The sequence below is a fragment of the Carcharhinus amblyrhynchos genome, chromosome 2 (genome assembly GCF_965287045.1).
Source record: "Carcharhinus amblyrhynchos chromosome 2, sCarAmb.v2.hapA, whole genome shotgun sequence".
Classification (NCBI taxonomy): Eukaryota; Metazoa; Chordata; class Chondrichthyes; order Carcharhiniformes; family Carcharhinidae; genus Carcharhinus; species Carcharhinus amblyrhynchos.
Genome location: NC_137325.1, coordinates 89,064,998 through 89,087,792, shown reverse-complemented (window position 1 = coordinate 89,087,792; position 22,795 = coordinate 89,064,998). Strand labels below are relative to the sequence as shown.

The 22,795-nt window shown below is 42.3% G+C and overlaps 1 protein-coding gene across 2 annotated transcripts in view; it reads left to right on the top strand.

Annotated features, from left to right (window-relative positions):
• The window catches only part of cobl (cordon-bleu WH2 repeat protein), a 346,895-nt gene that overhangs the window by 223,018 nt on the left and 101,082 nt on the right, over positions 1-22,795 (top strand). For both annotated transcript variants that reach the window (XM_080209130.1, XM_080209137.1), the window contains exon 6: positions 13,016-13,204. In XM_080209130.1, coding sequence (XP_080065256.1) covers positions 13,016-13,204 — 189 coding nt within the window. The remainder of the gene's footprint in view (positions 1-13,015; positions 13,205-22,795) is intronic.

Here is a 22,795-nt window from a genome sequence, read left to right as displayed (position 1 = left end):
GGCTCGAAGGGCTAGGTGGCCTACTGCTCCTATTTTTTATGCTGTTAAATGACATGAAGCTGAAAGCTAGGTCAAGGCACAAAGATTTTTGGGATTTGTAAACAGAAAGAACTACCCTCTTTTGATTTTGTGTGCACTCATGATGAAGGCCTACTTTGATTCCACATACCTCTCTGAGAGGACTTTATTCCAGATGAAAATCATCAAGTCCAAGTATCTGCTTCACCTCAGATACCCATTTGATGGATTGTATGAGACTGGCCATCTCAAATTACGACCCAAAGTTCACAGCACTCAGATTGTGTGCAAGCACAGGTATCACACTAAGAATAGATGAGTGTTATGCATAATACATTTTAGGAGGTTTTAGTAAAATCAAATCTTTAAGATCTGTGTTGCATTTTGATGCCAGAAGTTGATCTCCTGCATAAAAAGATTATAGACCACTGTTTTACAGGGTAGAAACTGAGGCACAGTTTCCCCTGGCTGGAAAGTCTAAAACTAGTGGTTATAGTCTCTGGATAAGGAGATAAGGAGGCAGCCATTTAGGACTGAGATGAGAAGAAATTTCTTCATTTAGGGGGTTTTGAAACTTAGGTTTTTTGTACCCCAGAAAGTTGTGGGTACTCTGGAATATATTCTAGTCGGAGATCGATAGATTCTTTGACATTTGGGAGATCACAGGACACGGGGATAGATTGGAAAAGCAGAGTTGATTCGATGTTCAGTCATAAATTTCACTGAATGGCAGAACAGGATCGAGGAGCTGTTGGGTCTATTCCTGCTGTTATTCCTTTTGTCCTTACATGCTTCATAGCTTTCCGGTAATTGAAACTCTTGTTCTAAATACAAAAAACGAAGAAGCCAAAAGACACACTTCACACTGAAAAGCAACTTTCTTTTTTCATAGCAGTCATTTAATTTTGTTCTCTACACAGGGCATGTTAATCTGCCAAAAATAAAAATTGCCCTAATTTTTAAACACTCAAGAGAATATGTTTCCATCTACGTTTGAACTGGAGAATATTTTTAATTAAATACTGAACGTTAATTTGATAATCACTGAAAGGTTCACCCTGAAAGGTTTTGTGGAATTCTAACAGCATAAACTTAATTTACCAAAAAAAACCCAAATGAGCCAGTAACATTTCTCAAATATCTTTTAAATTTACTTTTGTTATCGAAAACATGAGAATAATGAGCAGAGTTTTACCAGACCCTCCAATTAGGAGACTACCTATGACAAACGTGCCAAGCCAACTCTGCTGGTTTCCACTTTTTTTGCTATGTTTCAAGGTCCTGAACACTGTGATGAGCTTCAGCCCAAAGTCCTGACCACGCCTGGCCTATATGAATCAGTGGGGTGGGGTGGGGGGGGGGGGTAGTGGGCTAATGATGCACCAAGAGCTCCTTCTTTTCGTAAATCAGACAAGCTGAACTCAAAAATGGATTATTGGCATGTTTATTATTTGAGAATATTCCTTTTATTATAAAGATTTCTTAGAATTGTTTTAAACGTCAACGGTTGTGGATCAGTTAAGTTTATCCTTTTGCTCACATGGAAATGATTGGTGATCTGATTCAAATAGATGGAAATATCTTGAATTCATGAAATACGGTGCTTGCTAAGCAACATTGCCATGTAAATAGCAATGACCTATGCTGGAGTTTGCTAGTTTCCCAGAGGTCACTTTGACAAAACACCACATTGGAGTGTAGATATAAATCATGATATTGCTATTACTCTCCTGCTTACTGTGTAAAAACAAACAAGTTTTGTGAAGGTAGATGCTATATTTGTAAGGTACTCTGACATTTTAACCAGATTACATTTTAACTAATTAAATAGAGCTGAAAACCAGTTCATTAAAACTATGAGATTTTGACCTGTTCCCATCTCATGCCTGCCTATTCGGCTGGATCAGTGTTATTGTTAACTAACATTGGAAAGTTTCTGACCTCAAAGTTTGGCTCCATAGTGCTTGTAGTTTTGCTGCTACCGGGAACAGTTCAGGTAAAAAAAAGTATTGGCAGGCAGCTCCCTACCACTTCTGGCCCACATGAATCAGGGAAGGATGATAAGAGGGGCATTCCGTGCATGGACCAGTAGTATGCAAAGTGGGCAGATCATGACACCAGTCAGAGCCTAACGCTGATTTAATGCCCAGTCTGCTAAACCTACACAGCTAACATATACCACAAAACAATCAGTCCATGTCAACACATCCCATAGTGCATAAAATACTCAACCAGTCACTGTTGCATTTTTCACCTAGTGGGTTACTTTGCCTAAATTAGTTCTCCCATGCAATTCTGACCCTGTGGCTTCAACATGTCTGATGGAAGAGAGCTGATTTTCAATAGGGTAATCAACAGTTGGCCTTGCAGAAAACCGAGTCAAGATAAATGGCTCATTTTCATGTTGGCAAACTATAACCTACGGAGTTCTCCAGACATCAGTAATGGGGCCTCGACAATTTACAACCTACGTTACCCACTTTGATGAAGAAACAGCATACATTGCAGCCAAATTTTCTGTCAATGCTAAAGTAGGTGGAAAAGCGAGTTGTAAAGAGGTTGCACAGAATCTGCAAAGGGATGTAGATAGGTTAAATTGGATCAGTTGAGTACTTTCTTTTATTTCACTGGATATGGGTGTCGCTGGCTAGGCCAGCATTTGTTGACCATCCGTAATTGCATTTGATAAAGTGTTCTTAATGTGAGGATATCCACTTTGGTAGGAAGAATAAAAAAGCATAATGTTATTTAAATAGAGAGGGACTACAGAATCCCATGGTACAGTGGGATCTGGTGTCCCCATATATGAAATGCAAGAAGTTAGTTTCAGATTATGGTGTCACCCATTTAAGATAGAGATGAGGAGGAATGTTTTCACTTCAAAGGTGATTAGTGTTTGGAATTCTCTATCTCAGGGAGCCGTGAAGGCTGACTCATTGAATATATTCAATACTGAAATTGATAGATTATTGAGTTGTAGAGGAGTCCAGAATTATGAGGAAGACAGAAGGAAGTGGAATGAAGGCCACAGCCAGATCAGCAATGATCATATTGAATAGCGAAGGAGGCTCAAGGAATCAAATGGCCAATTCCTGTTTCTATTTCTAATAGTGTAGGACAACCTTGATCAGCTTTGGACTTATTGAACTGCACCAATCTTGCCTTCAGGTGAGTTGACACACACACTATCCTTTCTTGCTGTCCTCGCTGCAGTCCATTCATGCCTAAGGCCTTCCCATGGTCAAATCCATACCCGTAATAACCTTGAAAGTACGCCTAATGCTAACATAGAATCCCTCCATTGCAAAAGGAGGCCATTTGGCCCATCAAGTCTGCACCAACAACAATCACACCCAAGTTCTATCCCTGTAACCCCACATATTTACCCTGCCAACCCCCTGACACTTAGGGTCAATTTAGCATGGCCAATCAACCTAGCCCATGCATCTTTGGAGCTGGTGGCTATAGGGTGCTAAATCAAGTGATGGTGCTTCATTATCAAAGGTCTGATCTTTCTCTAGGTCACTAGTTGGCTAGGGTTTGTGAATTCATAAATGCATTAGGAGAGAGTTGAGGAGAGGGAACATGGTGGGGGGGGGGGACAGTGAAGTGGGAGGTGATGTTGCGTGAAAGATAGGAGGTGCATTGTTACACTATTGTAGCATGTACATCATTTTAGGGTGAAGTGCAGTGGGATTTGAGAAGGTGCATAGTGTAGGAACATAATATACAGCTGGCCTTGCCCTCAGTTATGACTACTGGTTATTGCTAGCCATACTGATCATCCACTGGTTCCCTGTAAGTGTCTGTTTATTATACACCATCTTGTCCTGCAAAAGAGAGGGAAGAGTGTCATTAACTTGCAGTGTGTTTAGTTGATGTGCCTGCCATTGTTGAATAGGTAGCAGTATGTGGAAGCCATTAAATGTTAGTATGCAGCCTTTATCAGTGCTCAGTAAAGTAAGGGTGAGGTGAAGCATATGAATGTGAGGCTTGAATTCTGTAGCTTGCTGGTGGTCAGAGGGCTCTGGTGATTGAACCAAGGTATGAGACTATTGATGTAGTTAGCAGGACTTGGTATGTAAAGATGCATTCATTGACCGTGATCCCTCAAGTGAGCTCATTAAACTATTATCCCTTCCTGATACTCATGACTCCACCCAGCAACTGTGGGATGACCAAGCCAGGAGCACAGCAAAGGCCAAGGTCTAGAGCTCTGGCATCACTTCAAATGCTGATGCCCTGGGATGTCCCTGCCTACTCCACCTGCTGTGCATCTTCAGCTGTGAGGTATTCAGTAGTGAATGAGACTGCCTACTGATTGGACCCACCAAGGTATGACTCCTGTGTGGGTGTAAGTGACAGCTGTGACGCCTTCAACAGTGGGGTTGGAGAAGACCCCCTTTGAGCTGCTGGAGTCCGGTAGATCCAAGGGGCATGAGAATGATTGGCCTGTTCTGCTGGCCAGCGTGCAAGAGAAGGGACATGGCATTAGTGCATTACAGGGGATACGGAGGGAACATTGATTACTGACTTGAGGAATTAAAGCATATGTGTTGAGGATTTTCACATTTCTCTGCTGTCCCCACTTCACTAGCAGTGCAGGCATCGTCTTCATCCTTCCTAACTAGCTCAAGGGCTTACTCCTTAAAGCTTGTGAGGTTTTGGAGCTCTGGCATGACTCCAGATGGCAGCGCCTGCTCATGCTTGTTGTGGTTGAGTTTATCTTGTAATGACACGGGTAGGTCATATACTATGACCATAACAAACATCTCCTATTACGTGCTGTAGTGCTACGTCTTTCCCAGCCCTGCTCTTCTAGGGAACGAAGCTATGCAGGTGGAAAGGATATCAGTAGGAAAGCATTTTGGTGGTAGCAATCAGATTTCAGTTAGATTTAGTGTTGTTCTGGAAATGGTCAAAGGCTATCGAAGAGTAGATTTTTTAATTTGAGGAAAGGCCAACTTTACAAAGCTGGGCTTTGCTTGGTGATAAACCAGTGTCAGAGCAATGGGAGGTATTCAAGGATGAGGTAGCAAGGGTTCAGAATAAATATGCCACAAAGAAAATGATGTAACACCAAATCTGAATGTTCCCGCTGCCGCCCACCCCCTCACCCCAAAATGGGAAAGAGTACACAGAGCAGGACAAGGCAAGAAAGAGAAGCTTATATCAGATACTGAAAGCTTAACTATAGAAAGCTGAAGGAGTATAAACATAGCTGTGGTGAAATTAAAAAGGAAATTAAGAAAGCAAAGATAAAAAAAGAATTGGCAAATAAAATCAAATAAATCCCAAAACATTTAATAAATACATAAAGAGTAAGAAGATAACTATGAAAAAATAGGGCTGATTCAAGTAAAACAGATTAGTTATCTGTGGAAGTGGATGACATGAACATGATTCTTAATGAATGTCTTCACAAGTGGGGGAATAATGTTGACATTGTAGTTAAGGAGCAGGAGTATAAAATATTTGATTTTTTAAAAAATGTGTTACTGGGATGTAAATACTGCCCAGAATTTTACCATCCCACTTGTCACAGGAATTGGAGCAGGCACGGGGCAGAGCATGGGAAGGTCCGTTGACCTCGAGCGTGATTTCACAGTTTTGAGACCAGCGAGGCCATAAAATCCTGCCCGTTGTTTGCAAGGCCAGCTTTTGTTGCCAATCTCTCCATTCCAACAGTAACAGAAAATGCAGAGCTGTTAGAAAAGGAGGAACCTAGAATAATCAGCATTTATTGCCCATTCCTAATTCCAGTTGAGAATGTAGTGGTGAGCTGCCTTCTTGAACTGCTGCAGTCCATGTAGCGTAGGTACACCCACAGGGGGCGATTTCCAGGATTTTGACCCAGCAACAGTGAAGAAACAACAATATAACAACAAGTCAACATGGTGAGTGACTTGGAAGGAAACTTGCCGGTGGTAGTGGTAGTGTTCTCATATATCTGCTGGCCTGGTCCTTTTAGATGATAGTGGTTGTGGATTTGGAAGATGCTGTCTGAGAAGCCTTCATTAGTTCCTGCAGTGCAACTTGTAGATGGTAAACACTTCTGCTACTGTGTGTTGGTGGCAGAGGGCGTGGATGTTTGTAGCTGGGGTACCAATAGAGCAGGCTGCTTTGTTCTGGATGGTTTTAAACTTCTTGTGTGTTATTGAAGCTGTGCTCAGCCAGGCAAGGCCATCACATGTGTGGCCAAATGGTGCGCAGACCACCCACCACCTTCCACACCACTGGTAAGACACCAACGAAAGCAGACAGGCAACAAACAAAGCACTGACTGCCATCCTACCTAATATTACATCCCTTCCCAACCACCTACAATCTCATTCCTATAGTGAGTGGGCAGGGGACGTAAATTCCAATAAGTGTGTTCTAGAACTGACAATATGTTAGGTCATACTATTTTTAGTAATGAATAACAGCTAAAATGAATAAATAACCTGATAGTAAGGAGCATTTAGCAAACTGAACATAACATGATAGAGTTTAATATTAACTTTGAGAAGTAGGAAGATGACATACAAACCAAGGTTTTATGCTTCAGTAAGGCCCACTTTGAAGAAACAAATTATAATTTGAACGTGTTGAACTTGACTAAACTTGAGAAAGAAACAGAGTTAATGTTTTGAGTCTAATATAAACTGTTAAATTCCAAAGAAGAGTCATATTGAACTGAAAACATTAGGCGGAATTTTCCCAAGTCCCCGCTGGCAGGTTTGATGTTGGACATGGGAAGAATGTGGCAGGAGGCCCAGAAATCAGATTCACACTGGCATGAATTTACAACAGGATCTTCCGCTGGTGCCCACAATGGCAGGTTAGAAATCCTGCCAGAGGATGGCGTGAACCTTATTTGCATCTTATTAATGGGATGTGGATGAAGGTCTGACCTCCACCATGCCAGATTTTCTGCAATGCCAGTGAGAAAACAAGTCAGCTTGAAACAGGTTTGGAATAATGTGGTGTGCAGATGTCGGGAGTCATCTGAACAATGTCTGGTAATGCCTTTGAAGTTCAGGATGGAGGTTGCCTGCAACCCTGGACCCTGGAACACCAGAGAAGTGGATGGAGGGAGCATCTGCAGGTGGACCTTCCAGAGTTGATGTCCTGGAAGGGGTCTATCTTCCACGCGAGATCCATCTTTATTCTCAGGAGGTCAATCTTCTGGACTTGGAGTGCTCCCGAAGATTCATCTCTCTTTTCAGGCAGTTCAATTTCGTTCTTCAGTGGTGGGCCAGTGAAGTTGGATGCCTTTTCAATATGGTGCCCAGATAGGACAGCAGACGATATGCCATCCAAGCCTGCCTTGCCACTGAACATGGTGTTAAAAAAAAGGTTGCATACTTAGTGAGCCTGGGCTGGAAGATTTGGTTTGTTTCCCACCAGCCTCTGCAGTGCAAATCACTCCACATTCCTGAGTCCACTACAGCCCTAAGTCTCAAAATGGGAGAATTCTGCCCTTAGCTCTGTTTCTGTCTCCACAGATGCTGCCAGTTCTGATCAGTTCTTTTTGTTCTTACTTCAGGTGTCCAGCATCTGCCGTGTTTTGCTTTTGTTTTTGTGCACTATCTGGCTAATAGTTAAACCTACAGAATATTAAGGGGAAGTATTTAGTGAAGTCTACAATACAACTGCTCGGCCACAATTCACCCTAACAGAGAAAAAAATCCACCTTGACTGAAAAACCAGCTGAGGTAAAACACACTATGAAGCTAAGGGAAGCCACTCACAGCAAAACTGAGAAAAGTAGTATTCCAGTGAAGCAGGAGAAAGACAGAAAGCAACATATGGACACAAAAAATATTAAAAGTTTCAAAAACAAAATGGAAAAACCTTGTAAGTAATTATAAGGAATAATAAAAAGCCTTTTGTTAATATATCAAGTGAACTGCTTAAGGAAGTGGCTGTCCATTGGAGGCAAACACAAATAATAAAAATACCAGTGATAGGAGATAAATTAGATCTATGCACACAAACCCCCCTGTCCATACAGAAATATTTAGAACTCTTTTGTTTAGTATATGGCCCCTCCTTATCCCTACTGCCAAAATGCTTGACACACACATATCTTGATTAAATTCCATCTGTCACTTGCCTGCCTGCTCTGTTAACCTATCTGTGTCCTGTTGTAATTGATTGACATCATTTTCATTGTTCACCATCATTAACCATCAAATTTTACTCTGTATTCCAGGCCATTTATATATATATCAGAAGAAAGCAGTGGTCAGTAGCACTGAACCTTGAGGAACAACACTGTCCCCTGCCCTCCAGTCTGAAAAAAAACTATTTCCTATTTTTAAAATCGGAGATGACACTGACCCATGAGAGCTTCTATTTTGATAATGAGTGTTTTATGTGTTACTTTGTGAAAATACTTCCTTAAAATCCATATGGACAATATCCATTGTCTTCCTCAACCTGATCTGTTATTTCATCAAAAAAAAATCAATTTATTTTGTCAAACCTGCACTGTGTTTTACAAATCCATCCTGGCTCTCCTTAGTTAATTCAAATTAACTTTTTAAAGAAGTAGGCAAAGAATTTGTGGAAGCATTGGTCATAAATTTCAAAATTGGATTTGGGAATTGTACTGTTCGATTGAATGTTTGCCAGGGTAACTCCATTATTTAAGGAGGGTGGAAAAAAGAAACATGGGAGTGAATCTTAAAATTGGAATTGGGCACACTGGCCCGCTGCTTTTATGTATAATCTTGTGTGATGTCGTCACATTGCTAAACTGAGACCATCGTACTGTCTCTGATAATACGGAACCCATGTGTGACGAATGAAGTGTTTTCTTAAACCTTTTCCGATCGCTGTTGTGTGGTGCTCTTCCTTCATAGCCAGTAACTGGAGACAGGTTGCTGACTGTCATGGGTTAATTTTAGTGCGTGTCTTTTGAGGCCATGCGGGCCTTGGTGTGTCCTGCACAGTATTGCTGGAGCATTCTGAGGCAATTTTGCTAATGACAAGGGGTGGAGGAAAGGCTGTCCCCATCAGAAGTGCCTTTGAGGTGCTTATCAGTCACCCTGAGGTCTCTCCCTGCTTTTTTGTGAGGAACCAAGTCTTGGAAATAAATCCAGCTGCTTTGTCCCTCTTTCAATTTGGCTTTGGGCATCAGAGTTCATGTACAAGGTGATAAGAGTGCAGTTTAGAAGCCATACCCGTATCTCATCAATGCGCTCCTTGGCTTGGCTTTCCATGACAATCACCAGCCTCTCAATAGAGTAAGCCATGCAGTCTGAAGAGAGGGCCATTGCAACACTCACAGTCTGGATGGACTCCTTCACTATCAGTACCAGTGCGCACAACTCATGAGAAGCTCTGCCCCATTTCAATGTACCCAGCCCTATATGTCCAGCATCTGCCACGTGATGGATGATTCCAGAGGCTTGTCATCAGCCAGGGCTCATCATCTAGATCACTTCCAGCACTCCTCCAAGTGTCAGAGGTCTGCACTTTCACAGCCTCTGACAGTTGGTCCTGTGACTGTGATGTGCCCTGAAAAGTGTGTGGTTCTCTTGCAGCCGAGTTGCACAAATCCACTAAGGTGCATGCACCTGTGCTAGTATGAGGTGCAGTGCAAAGATGTGAAAGTGTACCCTCCAAGGCTTCCTCCTCCACCTCAGAGGTTACCGTTGGTCTGTCCTCATGGCGAGTGGCTGGAGGGCAGAGGTTTCACTTGTGGGGATGTGACTGGAGCTGTTTAAAAGAGGTGGCTCTCTCGCTCTGAAAAGTTCTCTCCTGCTGTAGGACTGTTAACAAGTACAAGCATGTAAGCCTGTGTTATTTGCTAAATGATTTTGAAGAGGGATTTTAAGTCTGTGAGAGAAATATTACATGAATTGTAACTAATAGAGATAGCAGTTGAGAATTATACCTTGTCACATTTAAATATTGTTCAAATGTTAAGTATTAAGCGGACTCACTTGTTATGGTTGAACTATATTGTTAAATAAAGTTTGCTTTGCTATAACTTTCCTAACCTGTCAGTAGAATCTCACCTGGAGTGAACTATCTTATCCTTACACTAATGCCATAAGTAGCAAACTATTGGGTTTAGTCTGGCTTCAAAATATAGGTCGCTGAGCCTCTCATGACACTGCGACCAGGTCCATCAGATTGCCCCATGGTTTCTGATCTCTATTGAAGTTTCATCTTAACTTCGTTGGTCTGGCGGGGAGGTCTCCTCTTCACATCAGCTGGAATGAGGATCCATCTGCTGATCATTCACAGCTTGAAGGAGGGCACCAGTGAACCACGGAATTGTCCTTGGAATGGGCCACTCCAACTTCCCATCCTCCTTTTACTGGCATATGTAAAGCTAGAAATTAAGCTTCTACCCTGGTGGAGAGACAGATATGGTTAAAGGGCAGAATATGAGTCTTTTTCTGAACACTTCTTATTCAGAAAGGGAATGGGATAAGTGTGCTCAGATGTTCTTTCCTCCCTGATTAGGGTACTGAATGAGACTCTGCAGACACAGTAGTTACCAAAATGGAAAAACAAGCTTTTATCTGCAGCTGCTTCAATATTTTAATGTGTTTAGCCTTTTGAACAATCTTCTGTCATTGCAATCCTTCCTGAGCAAGGAGATTTCTCGCGCAGCTGCTAGGCAATGCCAGGGGGCCTTTAAATTGGTGAATGCAATAGAAATTCTGATTCTCAGCCTGACCCCTCTCTTGGCGAATGTCCCTCACTTGAATCCTGATTGGGTGTAGTGCCCACTCTTCCCTCATCTAGTTCGCTGACTTCCTGCCTGATGGGCGCTAACAGGCTACAACATGCAGTATTTGGGGCAGGAGTTGGTGGACATTTCTTGGTTTGCCTCCCACAACCTTCCCAGAAGTATAAAATACATGCTGAGGTGATGACAGTCCTGACAGTTGTGGGGAAGCCATTAGAATTTGTATTAGAGACGCAGTGAGAACTTGAACAGACAGGAATTGACCATAGAGGGGCAGCATGGTCTTAGTAAGACTAAGTCATGACTGACTAATCTAGTAAATCTTTAGAGAAGATCACTGCTAATGTAGATAAGAGACTAGACTAGAATAGGATTCAAAATGGGCAAGTAGAATAGGATTCAAAATGGGCAAGAGAAGTAAATCAGAGAATTATCTAAACACGAAGAAATTCAGAACTTTAGAGAAACAAAGAGATTTGGGAATCCATCCACACAAATCATTAATATCTAATGCAGGGCATTTGGAATGTTAACCTTAGTTCAAGGAAGCTGGAATACAATGGAGAGGAAGTTATGCTTCAATCATATAAAATTATTTCCAAATTGTGTAAGCAGTATGGACAGACCACATCCCAGGAAGGATATTTTAACCTTGGAGTCAGTGTTCCTTTCTTTCTGTGCATGGTCACACAGCAACCTGAGAAGCATAGCACAAGTCATTCACAGATTATGCATGTACGTAGCCTCAGAAAAATTTTAATTTTAAAGGCATTGCACATGGAAATGAAGAGGTCATGCACAACAAAACAAAAATTAGAGGGAACATCACTTGGTGGAGTGCAGGTTCACCAGGACTTGGATAATAAATTATTATTTGCTAATTAGAAATTTGGCATGGTAGATAGACAGGAAAAAAAATCCTCTGGTGGAAGAATGAACAAGGGGACATAATGGTAAAATTATAGCAAGGTGATTCAGGAGTGAAATCTGGACAAGGATAGTTGCGTTCTGAAAATTTGATTTTTGTTAGGTAAGGATATCAACTGATATGGGGAAATGGGGGTAAATGGAGATGAAGTGCAGCGCAGCCTGGACTTAACTGGTGAAACATGGTTGAGGAGCTGAAAAGGTCCATTCCTGTTTCTGTGGTTATCTGTCATACATATTTGAATAAGCCTGTAATCATATGTGAAGTGATGCATGCCGAATATTCTTTCAGAAATTAGTCTTCTAAGGATTTACAGGATCAGTGCCATCTTCCCCATCCTTCAATGTACAAATTAGATGCTTCTTCATAGCCTTGTTACTGGAGGTTACTGTTAATCCAAAGCTGAACAAATAAACCAAGCCAAAAAAGAGCTACAAGAGCGGGTAAAACCTTCTCACCATGTACAAGACACAAGTCAAGAGTCTGATAAAATTTTCACAATTTTCCTGGATGGATGCAACTATATCAAGAAGGCCAATACCATCTAGCTTGCTTAACTGGTGGCTCTATCATAAAGTTCTGCTCCTCCATTGCATAGCTGCAGTGAGAATGATCCACAGAATGCCCTGCAACTGCTCACCAAGATCATTTGGTAGTATCCTGCTCCCCTCTGCTCCACCTATCAGAAGGTTAAGCAGTAGTTTTACAGGAACACTACCAACTCCAAGAACTTCTGTGAGAATCTCACTGTTTTTATTTTGATATGTGTTGCGGTTATACATGGAATGGTTTCACAAGTACAGTTATGAGAAGTTTCATCCTAGAGCTTATTTGTATTGGAGCTAAAATAATGTAATTTTCTGATATTTGTTGAGTTCATAGATTAGAATCATAGAACTTGGCCTTTGAGTCTGCATCAACCACAATCTCATCCAGGCCTATTCCCATAATCCCACATATCTATCCTGCTAATCCCCTGACATTAAGGGACAATTTAGCATGGACAGTCAACCTAACCCACACATCTTTGTGGTGTGAGAGGAAACCCACGCAGACACAGGGAGAATGTGCAAACTTCACACAGACAGTGACCCAAGGCCAGAATTGAATCTGGATCCCTGGAACTGTAAGGCAACAGTGCTAACTACTGCATTACCATGCATTTTAACCCAAAATGATCTTCCAATTCTGCAGATAGTTGATGCAACCTTTCCACCGCTAAGTCATTTTTAAAACTTATGTGTATGCATTATTTTTGGGGTTGCTCTTTTAATTTATCCCTGAGTTTAATCTAGTTAATTAGTTTAACTGAAAGAATATATACGTTATGTTTATCATCACTGGTTAATCAATTCTTTCTCTCCTAACTGCAGGGCTATTCAACAGCTCCATCTACACCAACTGTTACCACGCGATCATCCAGTTGGAATCCATCACTTTCTGCCGGCAACATATTGAGAATATCTCAAGTGACAGACGTAAAAAAACGCAGAGCACCCCTTCCACCATCAGTTCCTCGAGAACACAGCAGCATTAGGCTTGTGGATCAGAGTGCACAAGAGGTAATGATACATTCTGACTGCATAGAATGAAAACTTCATGCCATTGAACAAGTAATTTTATGCTTTCCCCATTGATGAGCAGATTAATTATATTGAAATGAGAAATGACAAGTTTGCTTAGAATTCATTTTCTTTTAATTATGAGTTGCTGGGAATCTTGGAGTTATGCTTTTGATTCCCTTCTCTGTGCTTTTCCAGTGTACAGTTCAGACAGGTGGAAAAACATTTGAAATGGAGGAAAGTGAGAAAAACTAAAGATAAATGGAGGCAAGAGGGAATGAATGATACATGTGTGAATTTGGAACAGAAATCTGAGCTGAAATGGAGATAAAAGGAGTAGGTAGACTCAAATGGATAGTTTGGAGAAAGGAGAGAAATCGATTGAAAAATCAATCAGTAAAATAAATGATGCCAAGGAGAAAAACATTGGTCTTTTAAATAAATCATTACTGCATATTTATGTGCTGTGAACATCAGAACGTTGATTTAGATAAACCTATTCCATGATTTGATGTGAGTTCCAAGCTGCTTCAGAAAGATTTACCTAGTGAGTTTTTGAGAAAGATCCCGTCTGAAAATGACTGGTCTTTAATGAGTTAGCTGAACTAATTCAGGGCAAAGATAGAGGTGGTACAACTAGTATCAGTGCCCCTGTGTTAGTGAAAGTAATATTGGCTATGGTACCCACTCCAGATCAAAAAAACTTGTAAGACTTGCTTGTAATTCTTGTAAATATTGGTGGAAACATTATCTCTGTGATGATACTTCTTGAGGTTAAACAGACTGTTGTTGTTCACTGTCAAAGTTCACACATGAATAATGGGTAGTTGTGCAAGTGACTAGCAACCACGGAATCATATCCCAGCAACAAATCATTACTGTCAGGGAAAAAGAGGAGGGAAAGTGGAAAAATTAGAAGAGACAATAATCGTATGTTTAGATCCATGAAGCCACAGTTTATGAAAGATGGAGGACTTTGTAATATGCAACCAGTCTGGCAGATAATTATACATGGAGTATTTTCTAATATCTGGCATAGGTTTATTGGAAATTCTGAGGTCAACAATAAAAACGTCAAGCCATTGTTTAAGCCATCATTTTTATGGGAAGTACGAAGTATTTTTAAGGAAGAACGTCAATAGGAAAGATTTCCTTCCCAGATCCTTAATTTTTCATAGTAACCCTATTTATAGTTGCAGTACTGGCATGGGTAGCAACTGTAAAGTAAAGTCTGCAGTTATATACAAGGCTCATTCCAGAAGACTTGAGAAATGCAGAAGTTACACCCTTGTTCAAAACAGCTATACTGACAAGCCCAGCATCAACAGGCCAATCTGTTTAACCAGAATGGAGGGAAGACTTTTAGAATGATAATGTGGGACAAAGTTAACATTCACTTGAACAAATGTGGATTAATTAAGTAAAATTGGCATAGGGTTGTTAAGGGTAAATTGTGTTTAACTACTTGAGAGTGCTGAAGAGGTAACAGAGGGTCGATGAAACATCATGGCCATTCTCCCATCACGACCCGCAAATTTCCTGGTGGGTTGGGTCAGGAGATGGTGTTTTGGCCATTTTGCGGGATTCGCGCATGTGTTCCCGACTCATGCGTGTCTCCCAAAGCCAGAAAACAGGCGCAGTCAGGACTGCACTGGAAACCAGTGGGAAGAGAGGTAAGTGGGGGGATCGCCACTGCTGGGGAGGGGCCTGGAGATTGGGGTGCTCTGGGACAGGGGTGGGGTGGGGAGTGTGGGTAGTGGTCAGGGCTAGTCTGGGAATTGTTGTGGGGGCCGTGATCAGGCTGTGGTGGTGTCGGGAGGGGCAGCACTGTGAGGGTCCTGGCCTGGCCAGCAATCGAGCAATGGAGACTGACAGATTGGGGCTACTGCACATGTGTAAAGTTCCAAAGCTGATGAGCCTCTGCTATGAATAGCACCGCCACCCCCACCAGGTTTTTAATGATATTCAAGATTGGGACCTCTGCATTGCACAGAGTGGGGAGATTTGGGTCTGATGTTGCATTGAAAAAACAGTCGTGATCTACATCAGTTTTCCTGTCAATTCAGCACTTTTGGTAGAATCGCCCTCATGGATTCAAAGTTGGTTGGGTGATGGAAAAGCCAGGATTTTTGGACAGGTAGGATTGAGGCTGGATGGGAAATGATCCTGAAGTGGTCAATAACAATAACAATAAGTGGTCAATGACCTTTGACAAGGTCCCTCATGGGAGGTTAGTTAGGAAGGTTCAGTCGCTAGGTATAGATGGGGAGGTTGTAAACTGGATTAGACACTGGTTCAAAGGAAGAAGCCAGAGAGTGGTTGTCGAGGATTGCTTCTCTGAGTGGAGGCCTGTGACTAGTGGAGTGCCGCAGGGATCGGTGTTGGGTCCATTGTTATTTGACATCTATATCAATGATCTGGATGATAATGTAGTAAATTGGATCAGCAAATTTGCTGATAATACAAAGATTGGAGGTGTAGTGGACAGTGAGGAAGGCCTTCAAAGCTTGCAGAGGGATTTGGACCGACTAGAAAAATGAGCTGAAAAATGGCAAATGGAATTTAACACAGACAAGTGTGAGGTATTGCACTTTGGAAGGACAAACCAAAGTAGAACATATAGGCTAAATGGTAGGACTCTGAAGAGTGCAGTTGAACAGAGGGATCTGGGAATACAGGTACAGAATTCCCTAAAAGTGACATCACAGGTGGATACGGTTGTAAAGAGGGCTTTTGGTACATTGGCCTTTATATATCTGAGTATCGTGTATAAAAGTTGGAGTGTTATGGTAAGGTTATATAAGGCATTGGTGAGACCGAATTTAGAGTATTGTGTACAGTTTTGGTCACCTAGTTACAGGAAGGATGTAAATAAGGTTGAAAGAGTGCAGAGAAGGTTCACAAGGATGTTGCCGGAACTTGAGAAGCTGAGTTACAGAAAGAGGTTGAATAGGTTAGGACTTTATTCCCTGGAGTGTAGAAGAATGAGGGGAGATTTGATTAAGGTGTATAGGATTTTGATGGGTATAGATAGAGTGAATGCAAGCAGGCTTTTTCCACTGAGGCTAGAGGAGAAAAAAACTAGAGGGCATGGGTTAAGGGTGAAAGGAGAAAAGTTTAAAGGGAATATTAGGCGGGGGGGGGGGGGCTTCTTCATGCAGAGGGTGATAGGAGTGTGGAATGAGCTGCCGAATAAAGTGGTAAATGCGGGGTCACTTTTAACATTTAAGAAAATCTTGGATGGGTTCATGAATGCGAGGGGTGTGGAGGGTTATGGTCTAAGGGCAGGTCAGTGGGATGAGGCAAAAAAATGGTTCAGCACAGACAAGAAGGGCCAAAAGGCCTGTTTCTGAGCTGTAATTTTCTGTGGTTTCTATGGTTCTAATAATTTGCCATCTTTGGGCCCCTCCTGTCTCAGTGTAAAATTGAGGAGAGGTCAGAGTAGGCAGGAGCCCAGTGGGAAAGTTAGCTGAAAACTTCTATGGCCATCCCTCGCCTACAAACCTGCTGGTGGGGGATTGTAAAATTGTGCCCAAAGAGTTGTGGTGAACAGATGTTTTTTCCCTCAGGGATCATTGTTAGAGCCACTGCTTTTCTTGATCTACATGAATGACCTAGACTTAAGGTACAGCGCATAATTTCAAAATTTGCACATCATGTTAACAGTGAGGAATATAGTGATAGACTGAGGTAGGCTGGAGGAATAGCAGGGGCATGTGACAGATGAAATTTAATGCAGAGAATTGTATATTTGAAACAGTTGGTAAGGGAACAAAGGAAGGCGATAAAAAATAAAGGATACAGTTCTATGGTTGTGGGGGAGTGCAAAAGCAGAGGGACCGAGGGTATGCATGCGCCAATTATTGACAGTGACAGTACAGGTTGAGAAGCTGATTAATAAGGCATGCAGGATCCTGGGCTTATTAAATAGAGACACAGAATACAAAAGCTTGGAAGTTATCTTTATAAAACAATGGAATACTGTATCCAATTCTGGGCACCCCACTTTGAGAAAGATGTGAATATATATATGAGATTGTGCAGAAAATTACAAGAATGGCTTTAGAGATGATTGACTTAAATTGGAGAAGCTGGGGCTGTTCTCCCTACAGAGAGAGAAGGCTGAGCAGAGATTTGATAGAGGTGTTGAAAATTTTGAGGGGTCTGGACAGAGTAGAGAGAGAAGATGACACCATTGGTGGAGAGATCAAGAACCAGAGAACATCAATTTAAGGTAAATGGGGAAAAATAACAAAAGGAAAGTGGTTAAGATCTGGAATGCACTGCCTGGAGGTGAGGTGGAGGCAGATTAAGTAATGATTTTTAAAATAGAATTGGATAATTATCCAAAACGAAAAAATAAGCTCAGGGCTACAGGGGAAAGGTTGTGATTAAGAGTAACTGAGCTGACATAGACAACAGGCCAACTAGCTTCTTTCTACACTGCAACAATTCTACGACTATAAATTCTAGGTTTGAGAAAAGTGTAAATCATGTCTGTGATGTACAAGTCAAATTTATATTTTTGCACTGAACTTTATCCCTACTGTTTACCATTGAGGAAACAAGATGGTCGAAAATCAATAAACACAAAATTAAAAACATGTTTTTGACCTCCAAACCTATTTGGACTTCATTGCTAAGGAGCATTTTTAAAAATGGATATAGACCTTTGTTATCATGGCCATGAAGGCCACAGGGGATCAGCGAAAGATCTCCCCATGGACTTTGTGGAATATGAGCTTCCTCATTGAGCAAGCAGAGGCTTCATCAATGAGAAGCAGTCAGTGGGAGTTTTTAAACCTGCTGTTGTTATAGGTGCTGAGGTGTAGATTGTCTGGCAGTAAGCCGCAGTCGTAGCCCTTCTCTGGTGCACAATAAAGGGGGGTTGGTGACGAGAAACTGGTATTTGGCTGAATTACCACATTGGCAGCGGGGAGAAAAACGTTTCTGTACATCTCTCCCTCCGGACAACCACTTTTCGCAAAACTTGAGACCTATGACTCCAGTGGGTGAGACTGGGTCCAATATACAGAGCGCATGTGTTCCTTCTTCCGTGCTAACAACATTAAAGGAAATAAAAAACAAAAGATGATATTATTGACAGCATGTGAGACATTGATTTTCAGCGTGATAAAAAGTCTGACCCCTCAGCTGAAAAGCATTTAATGAGCTATTAGATCTGTTGAAAAACCACTATAACCTGAAGCCCTCTGTAATCCTCCAAATATATCACTTCAACATGGATAGGAGAACCCCTGGGGAACCTGTCACTGAATTCAAGCTAGGTTGTGGAAATGGGTTGAATATTGTTAATTTGGACCAGTGCTTCATGAAATGTTGTGCGACAGATTGGTATGTTGCAAATAACCTAACCACCCAAAAGAAGCTGTTGGCAGAACCCAATTTGACTTCAAAAAAGACATTGAAATAGCTTTAACACTTGAAAATACAAAAAAAGTGGCTCAGTATTAATGTCCTCCAACTGAGGGGGAGGCGAAGGAACCTCATGTAATCAGTTTTCAGTGGAGAATGCTTGTGTAAATCAGGTGTTAAAGGGCCCCTTTCGACATAGGAACTCTGATGTCACCATCAGACAGTCAAGAAAAGGCAGTGACAACCCCAAGTGTATTAGAGCATAGAACATAGAACATTACAGCGCAGAACAGGCCCTTCGGCCCACGATGTTGCGTCAACCAGTTAAAAAGCAATGACCCTCTAACCTAAACCAAACCCTTTCCATCCATAAACCTATCCACGGATCTCTTAAACGCCCCCAAATTAGGCGCATTTACAACTGCAGCAGGCAGGGCATTCCAATCCCTCACCACCCTCTGGGTAAAGAACCTACCCCTGACATCCGTCCTATAACTACCACCCCTTAATTTAAAGCTATGCCCCCTCGTGCTAGCTTTCTCCATCTGAGGAAAAAGGCTATCACTGTCCACCCTATCTAAACCTCTAATCATCTTATATGTTTCAATAAGGTCTCCTCTTAGCCGCCTTCTTTCTAACGAAAACAACCTCAAATCCCTCAGTCTCTCCTCATAGGACCTCCCCTCCATACCAGGCAACATCCTGGTAAACCTCCTCTGCACCCTCTCCAAAGCCTCCACATCCTTCCTATAATGTGGGGACCAGAACTGCACACAATACTCCAAGTGCAGCCGCACCAGAGTCTTGTACAGTTGCAACATGACGCTGTGGCTCCTAAATTCAATCCCCCTACCAATAAACGCCAAGACACCGTATGCCTTCCTAACAACCCTATCTACTTGATTCCCAACTTTCAGGGATCTATGTACACATACACCTAGATCCCTCTGTTCATCCACACTATTCAGATTCCTACCGTTAGCCCTATACTCTACACATCTGTTATTCCTGCCAAAGTGAATTACCTCACACTTTTCCACATTAAACTCCATCCGCTACCTCTCGGCCCAGCTCTGCAACTTGTCCAAGTCCCCCTGTAAACTAAGACACCCTTCCTCACTATCTACCACTCCTCCGACTTTGGTGTCATCAGCAAATTTACCAATCCACCCAACTATACCCTCATCCAGATCATTTATAAAAATTACAAACAGCAGTGGCCCCAAAACAGATCCCTGAGGCACACCACTCGTAACTGAACTCCATGACGAATACTTACCATCAACCACCACACTCTGTCTCCTATCCGCCAGCCAATTCCTGATCCAATTACCTAAATCACCCTTGATCCCATACATCTGCATTTTCTGCAGAAGCCTTCCATGGTGAACCTTATCAAACGCCTTACTGAAGTCCATATATACCACGTCAACTGCCTTACCCCCATCCACCTCTTTGGTCACTTTCTCAAAAAACTCAATAAGGTTAGTAAGGCACGACCTACCCTCCACAAAACCATGCTGACTATCTCCAATCAATTCATTACTCTCCAAATAACTATAAATCCTATCCCTAATAATTTTTTCTAAAACCTTACCCACAACAGAAGTAAGACTCACCGGTCTATAATTCCCGGGGAAGTCTCTGTTCCCCTTCTTAAACAATGGGACAACATTCGCTATCCTCCAATCTTCTGGCACTATACCTGTGACCAACGACGACCTGAAGATCAGAGCCAGAGGCTCTGCAATCGCCTCTCTTGCCTCCCAGAGAATCCTAGGGTAAATCCCGTCCAGCCCAGGGGACTTATCTATTTTCAAACCCTCAAGAATATCTAGCACATCCTCCTTATCAACTGCAATACTGTCCAGTTTACAACCCTGTAACCCAGTGTTCTCCACAGCTACATTTATGTCCCCCTGTGTGAACACCGAAGAGAAATATTGGTTCAATGCCTCTCCAATCTCTTCCGGCTCCACACACAAATTCCCACTGCTGTCTCTAACTGGCCCCAATCTTGCCCTAACCAACCTTCTGTTCTTAACATATCTATAGAACGCCTTAGGATTCTCCTTAATCCTATCAGCCAAAGTCTTCTCATGTCCTCTTTTAACCCTTCTTAACTCACTCTTTAACTCCCTCCTAGCCAATCTAAAGCTTTCTAGTGCACTACCTGAGCCCTCAAGTCTCATCCAGACATAAGCCTCCTTTTTCTTTTTAACCAGCGAACCAACTTTCTTAGTGCACCACAGTTCCCTAGCTTGACCAATTCCTCCTTGCCTGACAGGGACATACATATCAAGGACTTGCAGTAGCTGCTCCTTGAAAAAACTCCACATTTTGGACGTTCCGAGACCCTGTAGTCTCCTAGTCCAACCTATGCTTCCTAATTCTCTCCTAATAGCCTCATAATTACCCTTCCCCCAGCTAAAACTACTGACCCGAGGTTCATGCCTATCCCTTTCCATCACTAAGGTGAACGTAACCGAATTGTGGTCACTATCACCAAAATGCACACCAACTTCCAAGTCTAGCACCTGGTCTGGCTCATTTCCCAGCCCCCAATCCAATATAGCCTCACCTCTAGTTGGCCTATCAACATACTGAGTCAAAAAACCTTCCTGCACGCTTTGCACAAAAACTGACCCCTCTAATGAGCTAGAGCTATAGCTATTCCAATCAATATTAGTAGTTAAAGTCCCCCATAACAATTACCCTATTACTTTCACTCCTATCCAGGATCGTCTCCGCAACCCTTTCCTCAACCTCTCTAGAACTTTTAGGAGGTCTATAAAAGACTCCCAACAGGGTGACCTCCCCTCTCCTATTTCTAATCTCAGCCCATACTACCTCAACAGACAAGTCCTCATCAAACTTCCTCTCTGTCACCGTGATACAATCCTTGACTAATAATGCTACCCCTCCCCCCCTTCTACCTCCTTCTCTGCTGCGACTGAAGCATTTGAACCCTGGGACCTGCAACAACCATTCCTGACCCTGTTCTATCCATGTCTCTGAAATGGCCACAACATCAAAGTCCCAGGTACTGATCCACACTGCAAGTTCATCCACTTTATTGCGAATACTCCTCGCAGTAAAGTATACGCATTTCAAACCCTGCTCCGCTTCACCCCCACGATGCCGTGCATTGCAGTCCCCATCTATGCCCCCCTCACTATTACTCCAGAAAGGTGCAGTTGACAGACAATGGATTACGGAAAGCATTGTCAAAGGTTACAGCCCAATTGGAGCTCCAGGAACAGGCAAAATGTGTGCTGCCTCGGAAGAAAGCTGAGGCCAATATCTGACCTTACCATGCAGGTATTCTCTCTTCCAGAGACATAGACATTACTATTGAATTGTATCATCACAACAAAAGTTGCCCTGATAATGGTAGAATTACTAGCGAATGACCATCCCTTGAAGATGGAGGTGACACAGGAGCTGCAGTCTCCATTATTAGAGAACAGACATTGAGGTTGAAAGGTATGAATGCTAGACTAGCCACTTACACAGGGGAACCTTTACAAAAAAATAGCTCCAGTAACTTAGAAGCAGCTCATCTCATTTTGTACAGACCAAGCCTTATGGGACTCCAGCAGATCCAGCTGAACTGGTTGGAGATCTTCAAGTTAGGCATGGGGGGAGTGTATAAAGTTATCATTAGATACCCTGGTGTTTTCAGAGGGCCTGGGAAAAATTATAGGAGCCAAGGCCGAAATCCACATTGACTCACACAACTTATGTATTTCCGAGCTGGAGCAGTCCCACACTCCATGCTGGAGAAGGTGGAAACTAAACTAGGGTGCCTTGAAAGTTTAATAAGGAGTTTCACAACACCAAGTTAAAGTCCAACAGATTTATTTTGAATCACAAGCTTTCGGAGTGCTGCTCCTTCATTAAGTGAGTCACCAGATGAAGGAGCAGCATGCCAAAAGCTCTTGATTCCAAACAAACTTGTTGGACTTTAACCTGGTTTATGAGACATTTCACTGTGCCCACTCCTGTTCAACGCCAGCATCTCCACATCTTGGAAGTTTAGGGGTGGAATTCTCCCCAAAAAATTTTTAAGTGTCAAATTTGCACTAGTTTTTTCAGTGGGATTTTCAAAATGAATCTCCCACACTCTGTGCACTGCAGAGTGCACTAGGTGAATCACTCTGAAAAGTGGTGGCAGGGCTTATTCCTGCTGGAGAGGCTTACAGTATAGTACTG